This window comes from Apteryx mantelli, chromosome 2 (genome assembly GCF_036417845.1).
Source record: "Apteryx mantelli isolate bAptMan1 chromosome 2, bAptMan1.hap1, whole genome shotgun sequence".
NCBI lineage: Eukaryota > Metazoa > Chordata > Aves > Apterygiformes > Apterygidae > Apteryx > Apteryx mantelli.
The window spans coordinates 93,073,797-93,098,117 of record NC_089979.1 but is presented as its reverse complement, the minus strand read 5'-3'; the positions used below and the strand labels follow the sequence as shown (position 1 = coordinate 93,098,117).

At 39.8% G+C, this 24,321-nt stretch overlaps 1 protein-coding gene across 7 annotated transcripts in view; it reads left to right on the top strand.

The window, feature by feature from the left end:
* PLEKHG4B (pleckstrin homology and RhoGEF domain containing G4B) overlaps positions 1 to 24,321 on the top strand; it is a 65,770-nt gene that overhangs the window by 4,154 nt on the left and 37,295 nt on the right. For 6 of the 7 annotated variants that reach the window (XM_067291053.1, XM_067291054.1, XM_067291051.1 and 3 more), the window contains exon 1: positions 20,555 to 21,769. In XM_067291053.1, the coding sequence (XP_067147154.1) occupies positions 20,632 to 21,769 (1,138 nt within the window). In that variant the 5' untranslated portion in view covers positions 20,555 to 20,631. Of the gene's footprint in view, positions 1 to 9,833; positions 10,032 to 20,442; positions 21,770 to 24,321 lie in introns of those variants that run through there. The other variant, XM_067291057.1, reaches the window with a different exon arrangement.

Here is a 24,321-nt window from a genome sequence, read left to right as displayed (position 1 = left end):
TCCTACTGAAATAACTTGGTGTAGAAGAAAAGAAGGATGCCGCTGCACTTCCAGGAAAGTAGATTTTATGGGGTACAACGACATGTGTGCATGTCTCTTGTGGAAAGCTCTTGGGCAAGTTAGTGATGAGCAACATTGTAAAAATAATCAGTGAGCTGCTTAGTGGAGGGTCAAGGCAAATGAAGGTGCAATATATGAAAAAATATAAAAAAAATCAAAGCTTCAGAGCCTCAGGTCAGCTGTTTGGGTCTCTTTAGTTGTAAAGTCCTCTCCACACCCCTGTGGTTACTGGCTAATCTGTGCCTGGATCAGCATCAGAGCATGCTGACTCTTCCAGAGATTGCTTCTCTTCACTGATTTATAAAACCACTATGTGAGGAGATTGAGTTGAGTTGGGGGTGCTTCCAGAACCACAGACAAGTTTGAACTGACCAAGATAATTGTAGTTGAAGTGAATAGCGTGAATTATTTGGAGCCCTGTTGTGTTGTTGTGCAAACTCAAGTTTCTGCATTTCTTCCTTTTATTTTTTTTTAAGGAAGAAGAGTATTTTTTCCTCATCTGAAATGGAATGTACTTTTTCTTGTGCCATTCCATAAATGTAGGTTATATTTTGATGTAAAAGTAGCTCTTAATAATAAGAATTACTGAGTATATAGTTGTATAGTAGATAGATAGATAGGTAAATAAGATCTTGGAGATATCCATCAAATTATTAATATAAAAATCTTGATTATTTAAAATTTGGCATTTTAATACTGTATTTATTACTGAAACCCAAGATCAGGTTACTAATGAGACTTATGAACACTGGATATTGCATGTATTTATTGTAGTTTTTCATAGCACAGCATGGAAGCCTATAACATTGAAGAAAATGTACATGTTATACTCACAAAAGTATTGCCACATTATTTTGTTGATGAATGATTTTTAGCATCCCTTATATTTGCAATATATTACATCCCTGTAATATTGAATGCATGTAGGACTCAGATTTAAAACGTTCATTGCTGATATCTGTTATTTCAAGAAAGGTGTAGTACTTATTGAGGAGTTGGTAACGCATTTCTTGTTTACAGAGCAGTTTATGGTAATAAATAAGATTTATCTTGAGGGAGAGATCTGCAGATTTTAATACGCTGGTTTTCCTCAACATTATCAGGTCTTGAAATTTAGCTAAAGACTGCATGAGAACAACATAGTCCTGATTTTTTTTATTAAACTCAGACAATACCTAAAACAAGTGTGTGAATCTGGTGTGGCTAATTTGCAATGTTCATAATGTTCATATTCTGTGTTTTATCAATTTTCTGTTTTCTTTTTAATTCGTTGAGTTGATTGGTTCCTTTTGGTGGGACAGAGATGCTGGTTAAAAAGAAATGGGTAATTATTAGCTTGGTAAGACAATAAATAACCTGAAAAGTAACATACAATTATGGGGCTTGGTAAACTAGGTATTTTACTTAGTGACAGGATGTAAGGCAGCTACTGTCAGACTTGATTTGGTCTGCTTTTGTTTTTATCCAGCTCCATTGTTTTTGTTGCGAACTTGAGATGTGCAGTTGGCTTGGAACATGAACCTTCCTGCCTTCTTCTGCCTTCTCCCCTCTGTCTTCGTGACAAAAGAAATTTTGAAGTAGCAGCAGTAGAAGTTTGTTAAATAAGAAAATAAAATGCATAATTTTGTGAGGTGATGCATGCTCCTTACTGTGACTGGTATCAACAGCTGTGACTATTGTGTATCATCTTCCTGATGCTTCAAGCCCCACCAGCAAGGCCTTCTCTACTTACTGGAAGCCTTAGGATGTACCCAGACATCATGTCATTAATGCCTTAAGTATATCTTTGTTTCCTCAGAACAACTGTGCAAAGGTGCTTGCCAGCACTGAGCGATACTCCCTACTTCTTAAGAAGTAGGGAATTCAACCGTACAGATTTGCAGGTTGGGGCTGTCATGCCCTGACTCAGCAAAAATGTGCAATGTGAATACTTGTTTTTGTTTCTTCAGGCTAGAAGCTGTGCTTAACTGTCTTAGTACTGCAGCCTTGTAAAACTTGGGGGTATGACTTCCTGATTGCTGGTGAGCTCATGCAACAGCTCACTGCTCCTGCAAGGGGGGATCCTGCTCTTGCGCACTCTTGCCATTTACCTTGTCTACTCACAGACCAATTTAATTCTCAAAAGCCATGGCAAACAACTCGTCAAGAAAACAAACCTCTCCCATCCCTCCCAAACTTGGGTAGTTCCCAGTGAACTGCATCTGGGGAGTGTACGTGTGTTACTTTAGGAATAGCCAGCTCAGTGGACAGCTGCTTGGACAACTGGGCTTTCCACTGATCTTTTCCTAGGAGAAAATGCTTGTAACCATCTTCAGTTAAAAAAAGGTTTTGTATTTTCTTAATCTTGAACTAATTTGAATTGGCTGAATTTAGTATTTGTGTGTACTGCTAAATGAGGCTGTGATAGAGGAGATGACAGCGAGATTTTATCTAATGAAAGATTAATTAATGGACTGCCAGCCAGGTGTGAGCGCTGCGTTTCTGGAATGCTCTGGTACCAGGAGGGTTCTGTCACCGAACCGTGTTTTAGCAAGAGAATGGGAGGGGGAGGAAGAAGAAAGGTGTCTGACCTTTATATATATATGAAGATATATATATATATATCTCATATTGGAAAATTAAGTCAATTGGCAGTATGCCAAGATAAATCTTCCTCCCCTTAGTTCTGAAAAGTGTATTTAATGTGTATTTCTTCAGCAGTCTTGTCAGTTAGTTGAAACATAGCATTATTTGGGCCTTTTTATAAGACATTGCCTTCTTGCTTGTAGATTTGTTAGGAACTTTAATCTGCCAGCTTGTTTTCATGCCCAGAAATAGCCTTTGAGGTTTGGTGGGTTTCATAAGATTGTGCTGGGGAGTATCTGAAGTCCTGTAAACCTGTAGGTTTTCTGGATAAACTCATTTTATTGCTTAGAAAGTTTGGATTGGGGGGGGTGAATAGATTCGTAGCTGAGCACTTCAGATGAACTGAATAAAACTATGGAGTTGTAAAATCACTGGGACTGAGGCATGGGAAGGGAACAGATGCTGACTTGGTAGGGTAAAGAGGATCTGCCGCTGGCAGGGAAGTAAGGTTCAGGAGTGCATCACTGCCTGACGGTGGGTGGGAGCAGTGCTGGATGAGGAAATGCATATTTGCTATCCCAGATGCTTCCCCTCCATTCTTCCTGCTCTTTCTCATGGATTTTGTTGTCTGTCCTTATCCCGCAGCAGGAATGCCCTCCTAATCATGTTTTGCCTCTGTAAGTCTGTCAGTTCCGCTTCCACTGCACTTGTGCGAAATGTGGAGTGCAGGCTAGCATTCATGCACTCGCACAGTGGCATCTGTGAAGGGCAAAGGGAGAGTGGCTTCAGGTACTCATTCTGGGACTTCAAAGTAAGAAATTTTAAATTTGTGCCATGGCTCCAGTTTTAAAAGCAAGATGCAATGCAACCACTGGCTTCCTTATGAGTCTACTTAATGAATGTTCTCATGGTAGCACAGTAGGTCCTAGTTTGAATGATTTCATTTTACGATGATCATAATAATCGTTATAATATCCTAATGTTCATCATGAGATCATTTGGAAAAAAAAATAGTTCCATGAGCCCTGGCCTACAGAGAGATGTTTTCTGAATCTGAGCACTGGGCGAAAGTGGGTGAAGACAGTGTTCCAGGTGCAGCAGCCAGCAGTGGAACTTGCATGTGAGAATGGACATGTGATGCGGGAGCCTCAGGGATGAGAGGTGTTTGGATCTTAAATATGGACAAATCCCTTTGTTTTCATGTAATCACCCATGACAATGGGACCCTGTTACCAAAGCATAACAGCCCTTGGCAAACACATCTGCTCCTCTTGTTGGCACTCTGCAACCTTTCTTATATCCGCTTGAGATCAAAGTTGCTCGGGAGGAGGGAGGCTGTAAATGGCACGCTAACAAAATTCCTTGCTAACTAATTGTTGTCCTAATCATAGCTAACTGTTATCCTGATTATTGCTCTTAAATTAGCTTAATAAATCTGTTCCCATATAATGGGAACATTTTAATCGGATATTAAGATAGCAGGTTGTATATTCAATGTGATCTCTGCTCAGGGTGTGTTTGTGTACTTTTTGATATGATTTGTCTGACAGTAGGGTATGAGTACATACGTGTTTCTGTAATCACAGCTATGTAGATGGCATCTTTCCTACTTTATCATATTTAATGTATATGTCTGAGAAACAGAATTCATGCAAGTCTTTTTTTCCTTCTTCTTTTGTTTTGCTTTCCCATGTACAGTTAGACAAATAAACCTTGCAAGCCTTTGCCCTCTGATGTTGGGGTGAAAAATAGGTCAGTGTAATGTATTGTAACATAAGCACAAAAAGAATGCCTGTGTTGTGTAGAGCTGAAAGGAAAGGTTGAGCTTGAAACTTGGACACATTAAGTGGATTGTTTTTCTCCTCTCTGCAGAATGCACTCGGCATTAGGTATTGCATATATGCAATCCACAATTCTTCACCTGCTATTTTAAATGTTCACCACAGTCAAGAGCATCCTAGCACATCGTGGCTGCTGTCTTCTACTTCAGCTTTGAGTGCATTTCTTTTTTTTTTTTTTTTTCATGCTTCAGTAGCAGTTTAGATGAATGCCATGTATTGTAATTGACTGATGCTTTTGCTTGCTTATGGCCAGAGCACCATGACCTGTCCATGCCAAGAGAAAGTTTTATCTTGTTTAGTCTGAAGTATTACTTCTGGGGACTACTACTACTACCACTACCTAATTCTTCAGATGAAGACTGAAGTCTATATAACATATGTAACACTTGGATAGCTGTTGCATATATGCTTAGTGAAGCTATTTGCTATCAAACCGCTACTCTGCTTATCCCCAGGGCGTAATGTCTAGGTGATGAAGATGCGTGAAATGAAAGATGAGCCTCAGACTGTATACCTTCATACTCTGATGGGCCTGAGATTTGATCGTGTGAAATGCTGAGAAACTTTTACGAGGTTGCTTGAGGGTATTTTGTTTCTTGACTTGAGGTGGAAATGATACTAAAAAGTAAGAGAATCATTCCTGTGCTTGATTTTCTCCCTTTGGAGATTCTTTGTATTGTATTTTTAACTAGTTATATTGAGTCTTTTTGACATAGCATATCAAGTCACTTTGTCTGCATATCTAATTATTTGGGTATGCAAATACAGGCTTAGATATAGCATAGTGCTGCTTTTTGATCCCTGTATTAAACAAACCAAGAGATGGGAGTGTGATAGAGCAGTCATTCATATTGACGTTTGAGACCTCAATGAAAAAGGCTTTTTCTTTGTGAGAGATGGTGTTAATTCTTGCTAAAGGCATTGTTACTCTGTTAGGGATTCATGCTTCAAAGCATCTTCTGTCTCCAGCAAATTCACAAACCTCTCTGGAGATAAGTGCCTATCTTGAGACTAGCTTCATTTTCAAATGGTTTGAAAAACAGTTTTATGTGCCTCTTTCGTTCTCTGTGTAGGCATCACTCTAGCATGGTTATGTACCTGTAAAGCGATACTTTTATTAAATTGGTATAAAAGCAAGTCTTTCAGGAGGAATTTTTTGAGTAACTAATTTGCATAGCTGTTTGCATGGCCAGTCCAATTGAGAAAATAACTTATGCAATGTAAATGGTTATAAAACAGCTTATCTTTTACTGCTTTGACTTTTTCCTATACAACATCTTTCTTGTGTCATTTCAGACTGTCTCAATTTTTACAAAGGAGAAATATATTCTTTAGGAGCCTTTCATCTGGAAAGTTCCTAACTTGCTTTCCGGTAGGCAGTCTCTCTCTTGTTTTCCACATTCTTTCTGATTCCTGACTTATCTGGGTATGGCCTAAGAGACCTCCGTTCCAACTGTATGCTTTGCCATGTTATTTATGAAATACATACACTTGTTCAGGGTGGTCCAGCTGGCTTCCCTCCTTTGCATTAGTGGAGCTGTCACCACCAGCTTTGTGTGAGAGGAGAGCAGTTTGGAAGCAAACCTCTTGTTGTGTCTGTCCAGGTTCTTGGCATTTAGTCAGGGGGTGCTCTTTAGTTTGTTCCTTGTGTGGGAAGATGTCTGTGATATCAGGCTGTTTTTACCCAACTGCACTGTATTGCAAAGGTATGAGAACTTGAATACCCAAAATCCACTTAGGTAATATAACCCAGCCCTACACTGAGTTAATATTTTTGCATGGCATTGATTTTTATTAAGGAGCCATACTGTGAAAGCCAGATGTAGGAGCAGCTTAGTGTCACTTATTTAATCTTTAACTTCTTTCCTGCATGTGAGGTAATGAGATTTTCATTCTAACTATTAAGATAACCATGAGTATCCAGTTGAATGTAGCCAGCTCAAATCTGAGTCTGGCTTTAGCAGCTTGGTATAACCATACTCCTCACTTGCAGATGTTTGTAAGTGCTTTCACAAAAACAGACAGTAGTAGTATATGTGTTTGATTTCTTTGCTAAATAACTTGAAATTGTTCATTAAGAAACTTAAAAAGAAAATGAGGGCACTTTGCAAAGGTCCTTTGACATAGCGGATTTCTACCATCGCTTGCCTCCTCTCCAGAGTCTTCTCACCTTGAATGGGTTTGGTACTTCAAAGGAAGGGAATGATTATCTTCCTCCAATTAGAGTAAGCCAGTCACTCTGCTTAAAGAAAAACATAATAAAATCTGAAAACCAAAGAAATGGAACAATCACCCTTTCAGTCACTTGGGTAGGCTACATTATATCACTGGATCAAGTGATTTTGTGGCATCCTGACATGACATAGGTAATACCAAGACCTATGTTATTAGCCAATGAATGCAGATCTAGTCAGGCAAATAAGGCAGCATGGTGTGGAGGAATGGTTAGGCCAAAAGGGCCATGATCTGTTAAAAGTGAGCAATCCCGCCTACGATTACATAGAATAAGGCTCAGCGTGTGGGCAAGCTGCTGTCCTTGAAGTCTCCTCTAAACAGGAACATCGCCGGTGTTGACATCAAGAAAAGGGGAGGCAGCACACAGCTCTGACCGCAAAGCTAGTAACACAAGCAGTCGCCCGACACCAATCCTGTCGAGGCACATTGCACGTATGCAGGGGGCCTTAACCAATAGCAGCATTGTTACTAACGCAAGCTTCTGCTCATTGTCTATATATACTCTGTAAAAGCTTGAATAAAGGGAGAACGACCATACTCATATTGAGACTCATCGTTACTCCGGGCCCGTCCCCCCACTCCGACAGCATGGCACTACAAGTTGTAGTAGGCAATTTTTCAGTCTTGCTCAGCGCTGCATGGTTTATGAATAAGTTATGTTCTAATACTTGCATCTGGCTGAAGGACTGAACGTGTACAACCTGCCTTTTGAGCTACTGGAAATAAATTTCGTAAAGCTTTTTTTTTTTTCCCCTCCCCCTTCTGTGCAGTGACAATAGCTACTCTAATGCAGAATTTGGCATGTATTGTACACAGATGACTGTAGCTGAGGAAGGCTTATTCCAGCCATGTCTGCTTCAAGCATATCTGAACAGGGTTTGAAAGGGTGGAGAGCTGGCGCTCCCTAGAGCGGCGTGTAGGCAGAACCTCCTGGCTCATAGGATTCCTTTGTGCTAAATGTGTTTGGATGGATGACTCTAAGGTGTATTTAAGTGGCTAGTAAATGTGCCTCCGTCACAGCCTAGTCCAGGTCTGTTCTCTGGGAGGATGCCAGCCTCTGGCTTCTGATGCTGGATTACCTCGGACTCTAAACCCCCTTGATTCTGCATCTCTGGAGCCCACTCCAGTATGCAGGCCAAGTCAGTGAAATAACTTAATCTAGAATCATTCTGAATTGCTTAAACTTGCTCCTTTTCCCCTGCTGTCTACTCCTCTCTCCCTACCCTTGCTGCCCCACAAACATGTTTTCTTCCAGATTCTGCCTCCTTCTATCCCTTTGGTTTATAAATGCGTACTTCAAGGACATGGAAGTAAAATGAGAGGGAGTAAAAAAGTTTATCAAAGCAGTTTCCTAACTACAAACTTTTTTTTTTTTTCCCCTCTAAACAGTATGAGAACTAAAGACAGCACACTGTCTGGCACTTGTCAGTGGTGACCTCAGCATTTCTGTGATTCCTGGATTTGTTCCAAGTTCTCAGGCTGGGGAAGTCTTTTCCTTCTTCTTGATCCATTTGCTTTATTTCTGGTAGAGGGTTGCTCCTATATAGTGAACTTTTTTTTTTTTTTTTTAAGTTTAATGTTGCTGCCTCTGTGTGTGGGCTCCTAAAGGAAAGCTTCTCAGTTATGACCTTCACTCCCTTTGTTCCCTGAAGTCTCCAAGCACAGACTGTGATTTGTTACCTGTAGATAGCTTACTGCTCAGTAAATTCAGGTGTTTCAGCAAACCTGGCACCTGAAAAATAAATGCAAATGCCAAACTGAGGTGATAGCAAGCTTCTGAATCAAGTCCTGCTTTTTGGCTGAGAGGTAGGAAGGAAGAAGGAAGAGAGTGGCAAAACAGATTAAACTTTGCTTACCTCCTCATCAGTGCTGTGACACAGTGCTGTGCTTGTTGTATGTGGCCTAGTCTTCTGCTGTCATGTATGTGTGACTCTGGGACTTTCCAGTTTTCTTCCCCACTCCCTGCAGTCATCCTCAAAATCTGATTCCTTTTGTCATCTCCTGTATGCTCTTTCACATCTCTTTTCTTGATAGAGTTTCTTTCTGCCTTTCTCCAAAGGGTCCCTCTCCTTTAGGGAAACAGGACTAGCAGATACTTTCTGTTCTTCTGCACAACTCTTTGGAGCTTTCACGTGTTTCGTCTTCTCCCATTCTAACTATGGTCATACGCATATAATTTATTGGAAGTTTTAAGCCAAAAGAACACAACTCAATAGAATATTTGGGATGTTGTGTCTAGCTAAATTTTTCTTCCTTTAGGCAGAGAGCTGCAAGTAGCAGGGAAGATCTCCTAAAAATATGGGAATTTGCAGCTCTCGTCATACACCATTTTTTCAATATGACTTAAGACTGAATTCTACTATTTTCTTTCCCATCCTATTTCCACCACAGTGCTAGTGTAACTTTATGCAGCAAGAATGGTTATTGGGCTTTGGCTGCTGAAATTACAAAATGGTAGTTAGGACTCTTCTTCAGGAAGAAAAAAAGATCATGCCGCAGATTCATGCATCAATAAATCTCTCTTCTGGATATTTTTGAAATTCAAAATGACTGCAACCATAAAAGAAAAATGACATCGTTTTACACTGTTGAAACCAAGAATGAGAAACTTCAAGGTGATACAAGTAGGTTTTGGAGAAAGTAGAAATTCAGGTTGTTAGCATAGAATAGCTTAGAAGGGAAAGTGTTTACTGGAGTCTCTTCAGAATCCGTGAGTACTATTTACTGTGCATGCTGTGAAAACGTGTGGGGAATGATTTTGCAGCACGTAAATTCAGGTGAGGCAACAGAATGTACAGGAAAACAATTGTTTAATAAAAGCTTAATATTTTAGCATTTCATAATATGAATAAATAATTCCAATTGCATGAAAATGGCTTAAGCAGTAGTGAGCTGCATTACAGTTTTGACAGAATTGCACAACGTATTAAAACACAGCAGTTTGGACAGTTACATAAAAGTTAACCAGAACACTTCTGTTACAAGCTACTGTGCAACTTGGACAAGAGAAACTCCTCATGGGTTGTGAGTGTATGCAGTATATAAAAATAAGGTGGAATAGTGCGTGGAGAATTCTGACTTTCAATTTTCTGAGAAAATTCTCCAGTGACTGTTTTAATGCTTTTATTACAGGACTCTAAATCCCTTGACGCTTACATTCAGAACACACTCTCTGCGTTGTACCCACCTTTTGAGGCCACAGCTGCCACTGTCCTCTGGCAGCTCTTCAACATAGTGGAAAAGCTGTATCAAGGAGATGGCCTCAGATGCCTAATTGAGTTCCTTGTTCCTGCTAAGAGAGCCTTACAGTGCATTCAGCGAGAAACATGTGTAAGTATACCTACTCTTGCAAAGCACTGGCCTCCTTTCTTCCTGAGTTGAAGAAAAAGATAAAGTGGAATTTAAAAAAGAAAAAGTGAAATTAAAAATGTAACTACAGGGCTATTTAGATCTGGCAAACACAGCTTTTCATGTCTAGGGATCAAGCCACATTATAAACGTACCAAAGAAACAGTGAAAAAGAAGTATATACTAACTTTTAAAAACTGTTGACCTCTCCAACAAGAAACTCGCAGCTACATTTAAAAAAAACATTCACTGCAAAACTCTGGAAACATCCAGGAAAATGTGGCTTTGTTTTTACTTGTTTTATTTTAAATATTCAAGTGTTTTTTTTAAATCATCCCACTGCAGTCATTGATGCAAAACTAATGCCAAAGTAAAACTTGGGGTAATTAAAAACTAACTGAAGGAAAATGCTATAAAAAATCCACAAGCCTGCGAGATGCTATTTTTAAAGGGCAAATATACTTCAATGGTACAAAACATGCAAACAAACAAATATTATAGTTGTGTTTTCCAAACTAAGAGCTAGAATTCTAGTTTGTGAGGTGTCTTCAGAATGAGTTGGCTATAACTTACAAACCAGAACTGCCTGGGTTTGTTCCTGGGAGGACAATACCCTGTTTCAAGAAGGGATCTGTTTCATTAGCTCAAGGAAACTTCCTAGAAGAACTACATTGCCTGAAGTTCCTTCTGTTTCTGAAACTGGTTCTCGGGGACTGCAGGTCCCATGAATGCTGCAGGCTGGGAAAGATGAGCATGCTAGCTTAAGGAAGAAGCAGAGGATACATCCAGGAAGCATGGTTTGCTTTTTGTGTGGGAAGTTTAATTCCTTTCGCCCCATCTCCTGATTTCATTTTTGTGTTGTTTAGTCCCTTACAGCTGTTTTGATGTTTGATATTAAAAGAAGCCTTTAAAGAATCTGATTCTCTTTTCTTCCCAGTTTCAGCTGCTAAACTGAAGTCCAGCTACAAGTCTGACATCAACCCATATTTTATGTTTCCCTTCCCCCAGTGTGTTTTTGCATGCCAATGAATCTATATCTGGCCTCCTCTTTATTGCATGGTGATTTAGAGACTTCACTTTAGGTACATGGTTTAAAACTGCTTTTTGCTGTTATCTGTGATTTACCTGTTCTGTCTACACTTCATTAACATAGTGTTCTCCTTCAGCAAACATGTATTGCTGGGAACATAGCAAGCTGAGACAGGTCTACTTTAAGTTTACTAGGCTGCATTTATATCTGGCTAGCATTGGGACTTCGCAGGGCAAGAATCATCTACCTGGTGCAACTCATTAAGCCCTTTGTTCCAGGGCTGAGTTCCGAGAACAGCATTTTGCCTGAGAGCAGTGGCTGCTGGGATGCTCAGAGGGAGAAAGGAGGCAATACAGCTTATCAAAAAGAAAAAAATATTACAGTGAAATGTGAAAATTGCAGTCAAACTGAAGGTTTGGGCTGCTCAACAGAACATGAGTGCTTCTGAGTAATTATTTTTAGCTGAGTTTTAAAATGTGCAGATAGCTGCTGAAACAGTGTGGCTCATTAATTCCTCAGGGATGTTAAGGAGATTGGAACATCTCCTCAGGGAGAGCGGAAACTGGCAGAGCAAATTTTGAAGAGGAAATTCCTGAAACAGCCAAAGACAGAAAGCCCTTCCATAAGTTGAAGCTTTACTCTGCCAATTATTTTGTAGAGCCAACCCTTGCAAAAACAGAGCATGTCTGGACACTAGCTAGAGAGTAACATCTATTCAATCTAGTTAGGTTTCTCTTGTACTCAGCTGGCTCATTCAGACATAGATCTGGGATTTCTGATTTTGCAATAGAAATAGCGCCAAGCTGCTGAGTCTGTAAGAGAGCTAAATGAAAGCCCATCGTTTGGGATAGGTGTATGTGTATGTACATGGTACAACTGCATCTGAAGGGATATGAAGCCTTCCATGGAGGAAGGAATTGAATCATCAGTCTTCCTAATAATTTCTTAGCTAGTTAACTGGAAGGGCTCCAGAATGGAAAGGACAGCTTAATGGATAGCTTATGTGTTTGGTTGTCTTACATTTCTTCTCAGTGTATGCCTTTTTTATTTCATCATTCAGTTTTATTATACAGACTGACTTTCATTTGACACATATCTGAGGGCCTTTAGTGTTTCCAAACTAAAAGCTTTAAGGTTAACTCTTAAGGCTGTAGGTATGCTTTAATATCATAAGTGCATATGGCCTTTGAAGAATACAAGCATATATATTAGAGATACAACAAGTTCAAGGTTAGGTCCAGATACTTGAAATGATGATCCTAACTAATATTGCCATGTTACCTGAACTCTGCATTTGTAGGGATCCCTGTCTGTTGGCAGAAGTTTGATAACCAGTGTGCTAAACTAGCTAGTTAAAGAATTGCTGAGGTGGAATGGGAAGACTTCATCCAGTCTTCTAGAAAAACTCTGCACCACTAAACTTAAATTCCTGGACAAGTGGGATCATAGGATCTACTACTGTAAGATTCTCAGCTTCACCAGATTTCTGTTATTATTTAGTGGCTATTGAAGTGCAAGGAGTTAACAGAAATCTGTAAGCTCCCTTTTTTCCCCTCCTTCAGTTGGTATATGACTAGGAGTTCCTGTGGCCAGCAGTGAACTGAATTTGTTACAGATAGATAACGTCATTCATCTGTATTATTTTTCTTGGGAAATCATTCTGTGGGCAGGATTAAGGTAAACTTGGCTACCAAATTTCAATTCCTTATTTTTTATCTAGATAATTTTTTATTTTGAATATTATAGATTTGACATTGTTTAAATATAGCCTTCAAGAAAATTACTTAAATTCATCTTTACTTTGACCTGCTTTCAGTTTAAAAGTTTCCTTGCCCAAAGACCGTAAGAACATTACAAAGTAATGGCAGAGCTCTACAGGAGAAGAGGCTTGTTCCCATTATAAGAATGGGGAAGGAAGGGAAGGGTTACCAGCTGGTACTGAAGTCTCTGTCCAGTGACTTTCAGAAAAAATCTGTGAGGGGTGGCATCATGGAAGGAGAACGGGGCAACACAGCAGAGGAGGAAGTATTTTCTGTTCTTCTGCTGCCTTGATCCCATTGATCCTGCTGCTCTGCTTGCTAAATCCAGACATTTCTGTGGAAAAATAAGTCATATCCTTGTTCCTCTGTTCTTTCTTGAAGCTTAACAGGAAATAACAGCTTCTACATGGAGTACGCCTGTGTTTGTGTGAGAGGTGGTCTTCAGCACACCTTATGGGAACTGGACCTTCAGTGGGATTTGCAACACCTAATAGCCCTCCCGGTGTTATTTGAGGGCTCAGTCCTCATGGTAGATGAGGAGGCAATCCTGCCTTCAGTTCTGCTTTACAGTAGGACACATTGCCTGAAAAAAAAAACTGGCTGAAGTCTGCTCTTTCAAAGGACTGCCTGTCTGTTCGTCAGAGCTTTCTCTGCTTTTAGGTAAAAGGTAAGGAGGCTTGAGGCAGTTTTTGGAAAGCATAATGTCTTTTCCTCCCGATAGTTTTCCTGGTCCCTTTGCATCTTTGTAACTAGTCTTTTTCTCACTTTCTTAAATAACACTTTGTTGCTCCTTATTTCATGTGATCTGCGTCTGGCTTTGCCACCTCCCATTCCAGTGTTTGTTTCTGAAAGGTTCTTTTCACTCTGAAGGTGTAATCCAGCTGACTTCCTCTGTGTTGCCAGTGGATTGGTACCTATAGAAAAGTATTGTTGTCCTGATGTCACCATAGCTGGAAGCTGCCGTCTCTCTTGAATGGTGATAAATGTTATCAGGAGTTTGAATGAAATTATTACATCTTACAATGTATTTTACCATGTCATTATTTCTACTGAGCATGTCTGATGTTCTTTTTTCACCTGATATTTCTGATACCCAGGAAGTATTTTTACTGATTTCTATTTTGTAGCATAACTGTTTTCTGTGGTTTCACAGTGTTGTTTAATTTTTATCTCTGAAGTTGAAATTACTGTGTATATTTTTAAGCAAAGATGAAAGCTGACAGAAACTGTTCAGAAAGACTGACAACATTAAAGGAGTAATTTTTCCATTTGAAAATGTACTGTATGACTGTCACAGTGATGATAGATCCGTAAAACTTCACCACTGGTTTCAGTGAAAAAGAAGAGCAAAAGTGATGTTATTTCTTTCAGGGGCAGACTCCTGGAGACCCCACAGCCAATGTCTTGAGATACTTACTCACTTTAGGAGTTTACTGATTTTGATTCAGAGCTAGATGATGTTCACGTCTGTTTACAAGAGGTATATTTGTACCTGGAAAAAGTAATCCCTGCATCCTTAAGGGTGAGGATGCTAATTTGTAAGCATCTTTTGGCAATAAGTGGTTCATGGCCAGTTTTACTAAATCAGATCTTTCCAAAGTAGATCTGATACCTTAAAGTTGTGGATTAAGGCTAAGCCCATTTTCTCTATACCAGTGTGATTGATGATGCTTATTTTTCATGATAGCCTGCAACATAATTCATAAATTTTCTTCAGTTTCAGCCACACTGTGGTAACAACACAGTATGACAACATCTGATAAGGGTCTCCATGGGCACCCCACTATCCATCATTTTATCAAATTACTGCAAGGGGAAGCTGAGTGTAAGTTTACAGCTTTTAGATTACTCCAACTCAACAGCTTGTGCATAGCCTCTTGTCCAACATGAAATGCAAAGTATTCAGTAGTTATCTTAGCGTTGTTGTGTGCAAAAGTGATTAACGTAGAGCAGTTGATATGCCGTAAGCCATGCTCCTATGTTGTTGTAATTTTAACTCTGGCTTTTTCCAAAGCTGTTTAGAATCTCAAGCAGTACTTATCTACTCTGATTCTCCAAATACAAGTGACATTAGTCTAAATCTCTGTGTCATCTTGTTGTGTTTATCATGGAAATATGGATGCTGTTGAACTCGGTCCAAATGGCAGCCTGTGAAAACCACATCTCCCAAGAGGATGCTGAGCTTGCACAGGCATATGTTTGGGATTTAACAACAAATATCTGCTGGAATCCAGCTGACAGCTACCAAAAACAAATATTTGGATTCATCAGTCTCTTTCAGAATTTCTCACCTTATAGGCAGTGAAAAGTTTTCTCCCCCCCTCCCCCCTTCCCCCCCTCTCCCCCTCCCCCCCTCCCCTCTCAGAAACAAAACAAAACAAAAATTAGGACTAACTTACAGGTCAAATAAAGAAAAGTACTGGCAACATAGTAATGAAGTCATTTGTCACAAAAAAATGTAAAACATAAACCAATATAAGAACTAGTTGCTTACTGACTCCAGTAGACAATTGGAAACTACTATTGAACATCTTCCCCAGTCTCTAAAGGAGAACTAAACCGTGTTTGTAATTATTGCCTTTTTGCTGTTTATCTAGAGAAACTGGAAACTAAATTCATGCAGATGCATGTACTTCTCATTACCATGCAGTTGCGGTTCAGTAGTCCTAGTGCCTGCTCAGTTACACATCTCTTCCCATTTGAGAATAATGAGAGCACCCATGGGACAAAAAGTTTGGCAGGTTCAAGTCTTAACTGGAGATCTGAACATTGGTGAGCTACCTTCGGTATGAGCAGTGACAAAGGCAAACTACAGAGATGTTCTAAAAGTTTGTAGACAAAGCCTTACACTTCTGCGATTTTTTTTTTTCTAAACTAAGATTTTTTTTTTTTTTATCCCATGCTTAACTTGCAGCATCCTTGCAGTGAAATAATTTTTTTCATAAATCAGTGTCTGTTCCTTGCCAAAACCAGCTGAATCTAACTGAAATTTTCATGGCTCCACATGCTCCCTTTAAAGTCTACAGTATTTTCTACTTCTCCCAGTAAGAACAATCAAATTCTAAGTTGGATAAAGGGAGGGATAGGTGTGAGAAATTTGCCTGTGTCTATACTGCATGAACTGGAAATTTCTCAGGAAAACAGCTATTCAAGAAATGCCTTGAAGATTTACAGTATTCAGACTGCAGTTTACAAGGGGCTGAAGGATTTATGTTCCAGTGTTTGTCTAACATACAGAATCTCTTTGGGATTCAGAATAAGGGTTTAGTGATTAATTAGCTGTGACTGCAGAATGGATGGTTTCATTGCCCTGTAACAAGCCAGCAGTTCTATGTTGCCTTACTGACAGGTATTTCAACCATCCGAATGCCTCCTTCCTCACACTTTGCCTCAAGTCTTCTCCTCCTGCAAAAGTGAATCATATGTCCTGCAATTGCTGGTGTAAAAACACTGTAATCTGTTTAGTATAACTAGCTGGAAGAAAAATCTTTTTTTCCCAAGCTGGAGTAGTTTAACACTAGACAGGGAAAAGCTCTCAAGGAGATACTGTAAGGAATAACATTGTATTAGCTCTTGGGAAGCAAGTTAAATAATGCAGTTGATGTTTTTCTGCTTCAGAGACTAGTAGCCCTGTCAGTTTTCTTCTTTGGAGCTGTGAGTAGCAGCAATCCCGATTCTGGTGTAGAATCAGTGTTATATTCTACCCCTGCTGGGTATGGGTGGAATGATATAATTTGTAAAGGTACCCTGTCTGAAAAATATTTGTCTATACATATGAGTCTTATCTATGAAGAGAAGGTTGATCCCTTACCTGCTTTGCTCCTTCTTAGATTGACTTACTTGAGTGTTGATCAAAAAAATTCAACAAGGAAACTTGCAGTTTTTCGCATCCTGCTGTGGGTCTGGTAGTTAATGGTCCTATACATAAATGTCGAACACTAAAAGCATTAACATTCTTTGGTGTTTGTGATGTTTCTATGGACCAGCATTGGATGTAGATGGGAGAGAAGAAACATGGGCAAAGATTTTTGGAAGATGGTTTATAATGCTAATGACTTCCATATTTCCTAAGCGAAACAAATGATTTAGCAACAGCTTTTAGATCTGAGAAAGGAGATGGCAAATTATCATTTGATTTTCTGAAATATATTAGGAGACAGTTGGAAGGTAGGTATTGTATGGGAGGCGTTAGGTTTTTTCTCAGGTCCCTATTTGGTTTTCATTTAGAATTTTAAAGAAATGCAGCAGTGCTGTAGTTGAATTCTGAATGGTAAAAGTTTTATACTTAAACACCTTTACATCTGTCACCTTTTCACATTAAAGTTTAGTTGCTCTTTATTGATAAATGACCGTTGTATTTGCTTATATTTCTTACATGTATCATAAGAGGTTGGTACTTTGTGCTCAGAAAGGTTCTGCTGGAGTCAAAACCAGAAATAGTAGTTTGCAAGATTGCAGTCAGCAGCTGGCAAGAGATCATTAGAGATTCTAGTAGATTGGGGGGGGGGGAGGAGGTGTTTTATAGTTTCCCACTAGACCTGTCCTAGCTTTTTTGGATATAAGTTTTTACACTGCAGTTCTGGGTATAAACATCTGAGAGTCTCTTGTACCAAGACCTGTTTTTCTTAGTATCCAATTAAAAGTAGGCAAGGAACACTGAGCTATTTTTTCTCTAGGTTTTCCTTCTGCAACCGTATCAGATGGGACAACATACCAGAATTTAACAAACTTGAACTGAGGGTTATGAATTTGTAAGAGCCAACAGGAACAGTGTTTTATAAATGATAATGTACTTTTTTCAAAGATGTTTCAAATATGAATGCCTCTATTGTGCAACAGAAATCTCTTCCCTAGAGCAAAAGTAAACTTTGTGGTTGTCCATTACCTATCAAGGTGAATGGACTGACTTTAACTCAATGGTTTTGTGTTTATTGAGGCAGGTGAGAGACAGACAGGCCCAGGGGATCTTTTCTGTCTCAGGTCTGGACAGGTACTTTCCTCTCCAAATCATATATCATCTTTTTTTTCTGAGCAAATGTTTTGTTACTGTAGTGAAAAAATGCCAGTTATTTGTTTTGTTGAAGACTAGAATGCTTATGGAGATAACAAATCATACTGTTATTCAAAAATGGGGAGAGTTAAACTATGCATCAGTTTTCTATGTCTTCCCCCTTTTCCATCCCCAAATAAAACAGTTAAAAGCTACTTGGGAAAATGGCTAATAAAAGTTGCTTTTGTTTCCTGTTTGTTGAAAAAAAATAGCTCACTTTCCTTTTTTTGTTTTCTTTTTTTCATTCATGGCTCTTTGTCTGTAAGAGAGTCCCATTCAAAATGAGAAAGGGCCCCCTGCCCAGTCCTTGCTTAGATGTAGATAACTCTGTAAGTGCAAGGCACCTGCGAATCCTGCTCTTAGGATAATGCGGCTGTGTTAATAGAAGAACTTCTGACTGACAAATAAAAAACATTAATCTTCTGTTACTTCTAGTGTGTGCTTGCAATTATTGTCAAATATACACAGACTCTAAACGTTTGCATTGTTGCATTGTATTGTTAGTATTTATCTGTGGAAGTGTTTTACATCATATGTTTCTAGAGTGAATGGGAAAAGTCTTGACTGAAAGAACAGTGGCTTTTATCAGTCCAAGATTTTACTCATCCTTTTTCTAGCTGGTGTACTGGAAATCTCATTTTGTGTACCTTTCTCATGTTTCTGGAGGAAATTACAACAATTTTTGTGATTACTTTGTTTTTACAATGAATTCTCCATTCTTTCTATATGAATTCTTCATTCAAGCTAGTATTATATTTCTTGAGTAATGCAGGAACATATTTTAAAATGAATTTAATTAGGGAGTATGTCTAGACAAGCAGCTGTTTCCTATTTAATAAAAGCAATTTATCAAGCTTGTCCTTTAAATTATTTTTTTCCCCAGGAATAGTGAAAAAAGTGAAAACTCCATGCCTAGCCTCAATTCTAGGAATAATGTTTTATTTTATGCCCTCTGGTCCAGTGCACTGCAAAGTCAGTGTAGTTTGAAAGAAGCTTGAAAATCATTGTTATTAAAACCTGCATTGAATAGTTGTCTTTCTTCTGACCATAACTTTGGTTTAAGTTCAGTAATTTGTTTAAAATATTGTTAAATGAGAAACTAGAAGAAGAAAGTTTTTCTGGGAGCAAGGGTTTGCCTTTTTAAAGAGATTGTAAGCGTTCGCTTTAGCAAAACCAACAGAACAGCTAACGAAAGGCTGTAACCTAAACTTCCTGTAAATCTAAGCCTTAGATAAACTTTTGGGTTTGAAACGAGACATTTAAATCATCTGATATTTGAACTGCTTCCTTTTCAAGTTTCAGTTACACATTTTTACTGTAGCACTTTTAAAACATTACTTTGTAAGCATTTTCGTTGTTCACGCTCCTGGAAGAGTCATGCATTTTCAATGCATTTCTCTTCTCTGCCTAGTAATGTGCAGGTTCTTGTGAGGTCTGGCAGAAGAGTTACAGCACAGGCAGTGGGGTCAGACTGCGTTGAAACCTGGGCATTTTTTGTGGGACACAAAGCACAGTCAGTGAATGGGATGCACAAACACAACAGAGCAGAAGGGTAGTCTGTGTCTTTCTGAAGACAGAGAGGAAATACGTCCCCTTTGAATACCGGATCTTGAAGTCCTGACTAGGTTTGAACTCTTGATTCCCCTCTCCATCCAGTCTGTGTCCTCCCCCGGGGAATATTTGGTTAACTTCTCAAACCATTTAACGAGTTGTTTAAGTTAGAAGCAGATTATGTTTTCAAGTTTGTGTGTGTCTTGGCAAAAATAAGCTTTTTTATATAAATAGACTTCTTAAGTTCTCTTCTTGATCTTAAAGTATACACTGAGGCCTTCCTGGGAAAAAATACTTTTCAAATAAGATTGGATTTGGTACTGTCTTCACAGCTGTTCAGAAAACTTATACTTGCCTGCTTTTTCTGGCTTTGCCAAAGGGATGTAGTTGGACAGTGACATTATTGACAAAACTGTGGGTTTTTGTTTTTTATCTGTAATATCTGATGCCTTGCAAAATTCCAGTTCCTAGAATAATGTGAATACAAAAGTAAGAAATGGCTTTTTTCTTTGCTTTCCTGGTTGCATAAAAATAGTAGGAAAATCAAATCTCAGAAACCCAGGTTTTTAGCATCACGTGTTTTTTTTCAGTTAGTCTCCTGGTTTTGAGACTTGATATTGTTTTGGAAGGCTTAATCTGACTGTTTAAAATGTAATGCTTAATAATATAAAATTGTAAGCATCTCCTTTCTGACCTGTGCTGCAGCTGGAAAGCTAGGGTAAAGGTTGAGTTAAAGAAACAATTTCCCCTTCAGCAAATGTGAGAGAGTAGTACAGAGGTGGTTCTTACATTTCAGCAGAGCTACTTTATGTTTCTGTCAGACATAATCTTGACTAGACTCTCTACTGCCATGCCATAAGGTTCAAAACCTTGATGGTGTTGCAAGGAAATGGCTAACTGAAACAGAGTTGAACTCCATTTGCTTTTCAGAAATAGCAGAATGCTCTCATTAAAGGGCAGATTTTTCCTTCTTATGTTTTTTTCTTTTTTTCCTGCTTACAGGCTAAATACATTGGCCTCATCTTCTATCATGAAGGTTGGCCATTGTGCATCCATGAAAAAGTGGTGATACAGTTAGCATCTCTCCACAGAGTTCGCCTGAAACCAGGGGATTTTTACTTACAAGTAGTACCTGCAGGGAAGCAGCTGGCCAAGCTAGTTTTAAAATGCCTCTCCAGATGTGGACAAGGAATGGAAGAAGTTGCTATACCTAAAACGATGTATAGCTGCATTTTTACGGTGACATTCTTGGAAAAGTTGAATTGTGAAAGAGAGAATTTTCCCCTGAAGAGCTGCTTACTGACGACTGGCTCAGCCGTATATAGAACCCCATGGAAGAACATAATTAATCCCATCTTTGTTCCCACAACTGAAACCATCCTGTGTAATTACTCTGGTAATCTCTTTGATCGGCTGATTAGTAATCATACTGATGTTAGAGCCCTGACCCAGACCATGGAAAGTAACAGCTCATGTGACAGTTCCACTTCCAATGATACAGGCTCCACTGTGATAGAAGCCACCGGCACAAAGCACCACAGCAGCCTTGATAGTGCTGTGCCGAGTTCAGCTCCTGCCTCAGAAAACAGCCTTGCATTAGAGTACTGTAAGGCTCCTGATGAGAAAATCAAAGATGACTCTGTCAGTCTTGGTGTATGCTCAGAGGCTTGGTCCAGCACAAAAGACAGAGCTGTTGGGCCTGAAAAGGACCTTGATGAGGCATTATCGCCCCTTGTGGAAAAAAAGTGTCACGTGAAGAGCATAACTTTTGATATGGATTTGAGCAGGTCATGTCCAACAGGGCAGCAGTGCAGGGATTCTTCGTGTTTTGAGGCAAGACGTTTATTTAGGAAGTCGTACATAGAAGCGCTGCAAAACCCCATGAACGTCAGTTTTAGCTCAGAGGAGTCATTTGTGGAAGAGGAGGCTTCAGAGCACATAATGAACTCATGTACTGTGAATGAAGGCAAAACTTGGGAGAAACAGGCTGAAAAGGGAGACTTCCTCTCTGGTGGGCTCATACCAAAGGACGAAGTGAAAGAAGGCATAAGCCTTGCTGATTCTCCCGTGGCTTTTAAAAAATTGCTTGTACCTCCTGAAACTCTGTCAATAGTAGACTGCAAGGCTGGGCTGAGACACTCCCAGTCTCTGGACAGGGCATGCAGAAGTCCACATGTTGCAGATCAGAGACCTGATAAGTTCTTGCATGATGTGCCAGATGGAAACCCTAAAAAGTTGTTAAATGGATGCGTTTCAAGGACAGAAAAATTGGATTCTGGCTCATTTTACACTACTGTGAGAAGCCACAAGCACAGCAAAGGGGAGGAAGGTAAAAAAAAAAAAAAAAAAAAAAAAACCTTTAGATTTCATTCTTTTTTCGTAGCATTCTCATATGGTTTTAGCAGAATAATTAGCCTTTGTGTCTAGATAGTTTCCTTTTTTGGGGTCTAAACTTAAGAGTTTAACTTGGTTTGCTGTAATTGATGTTTCTTTTCTTATCTGTTCTGTCAGTGCTCTATTTATTTTCTGTTAAAATGTTTTTACACAAAGAGCTTTTTAAAATGCTTTGCATATACTGTTTTGGAATAAAAAAAACTGTTGGGATAGATCACCTGAAAATCTTGGTAAGTATATATGGACATATGTGGAGAGATGACATCTTGCTTTGCCCATGCTCCAAGCCAGCTGCGAACTGGAAACTCATGGTTCAGTTAGTGTGTCAGTGAGCCTCAATGTGCTCTGCACATTGGCGAGACCTGGTGTTCTTGTGTATATTCATCTTGTATTCAAACACAGCAATCTAATGACTGTGGCTGTATGCCAGGCTGCCTCAGATCACAGGAAGAAAATATTTGTGTTGCCTGTGAAACATAAGCTGGACAAATTCTAATATCTCATCCTTGTTTATTCCATTGTAGTTCCTTTTTTGAGCTATGGGTTTTTTGGGGTTTTTTTGGTTGTGTTTGTTTTTAACTCATTTTGAGCGTCATGGGCCTCGCTGGGTGCAGAATGCAATCAATAGTGTTTGTGCATGACAAAGGCCTAGAACGTGTCTTCATGGGCTGCATATTTAAAGCAGGGACAACTGACTTCTGTATGTTTTGTGGGTGTGCTTTTGTCCTCAGCCGTGTTTTTCATGGCTTTAGACCAATATTGTCACACTTGTGCAATGCTTTATTTGTCTTAGTTGATCTTGCCAGTGTGTGTGCACCTCTTCCAGGCCATGACATATAAACAGAAATACCATAAATACCAGACAAAATTGCCTTGTGGCTTGGTTCTTGATTCTAGGCTACAAACTAACTAACCCTGACCTCAGTACTGGAAATAATATAACATCTCTAGTTACTTAATATGTTGTTTGAATTGCTGGTTTGAATTGTTGTTTGAATTGCTACCCCAATATCTGCTGGAGTGATGACACAGCAGGGCACAAGCAATGCAGGAGGTTCCTGGAGAGCACTGATGACAACTTCCTGATACAGGTGATAGAGGAGCCAACAAGGAGAGGTGTTCTGCTGGACCTTGTACTTACAAACAAGGAAGGGGTAGTTGAGGATGTGAACCTTGGCTGCAGTGACCATGAGATTGTGGAGTTCAGGATCCTGCTAGGAGGGAGCAGGGCAAAAAGCAGGATCACAACCCTGAGCTTCAAGAGAGCAGACTTTGGCCTCTTCAGGGACCTGCTTTAAAGAATCCCATGGTATAGGGTCCTAGAAGGAAGAAGAGTCCAAGAAAGCTCGTTGATATTCAAAGATCACCTCCTCTGAGCTCAAGAGTAGTCCATCCCAATGAGCAAAAAGTCAAGCAAAGGAGGCAGGAAACCTGCATGGATGAGCAAGGCGCTCCTGACAAAACTCAAACAGAAGAAGGAAGTGTACAGAAGGTGGAAGCAGGGACAGGTAACCTAGGAGGAATACAGAGACATTGTCTGAATATGCGGGGTTGGGTATAAGAAGGCCAAGGCCCATCTGGAGTTTAATCTGGCAAGGGATGTCAAGGACAACAAGAAGGGCTTCTTTAAATACATCAGTAACAAAAGAAAGACTAGGGGAAATGTGGGCCTGCTGCTGAATAAGGCAGAGGCCCTGGTGACAAAGGACACAGAAAAGGCAGGGGTACTGAATGTCGCCTTTGGCTCAGTCTTTACTGGTAAAATTGGCCCTCAGGAATCCCAGGCCCTGGAGACCGTGGAGAAAGTCTGGAGAAAGGAAGACTTGCCCTTGATAAAGGAGGTCCAAGTTAGGGATCACTTGAGCAAACTGGACATACACAAGTCCATGGGCCCTGATGGGGTACACCCACTAGTGTCATTGCAAAGTCACTCTCAGTCATCTTGAAAAAGTCATGGTGATCGGGATTGATGCCTGAGGACTGGAAGAAAGCAAATGTAACTCCAGCCTTCAAAAAGGGCAAGGAGGAGGACCCTGGGAACTACAGGCCAGTCAGCCTCATCTCAATCCCTGGAAACGTGATGGAGCACCTCATTCTGGATGCCATTTCCAAGCACATGAAGGACAAGAAGGTGTAGTCAGCCTGGATTCACCAAGGGGAAATCATGCTTAACCAACCTGATAGCCTTCTACAATGGGATGACTAGCTGGGTAGATGAGGCGAGAGCAGTGGATGTTGTCTACTTTGACATCAGCAAGGCTTTTGACACTGTCTCCCATAACATCCTCATAGGCAAGCTCAGGAAGTGTGGGCTAGATGCGTGGACAGTGAGGTGGATTGAGAACTGGCTGAAAGGCAGAGGTCAGAGGGCTGTGGTCAGTGAGGCAACGTCTAGTTGGAGGCCGGTAACTAGCAGTGTCCCCCAGGGGTCAGTACTGGGTACAGTATTGTTCAATTTATTCATCAATGTCCTGGATTGGACTGGGA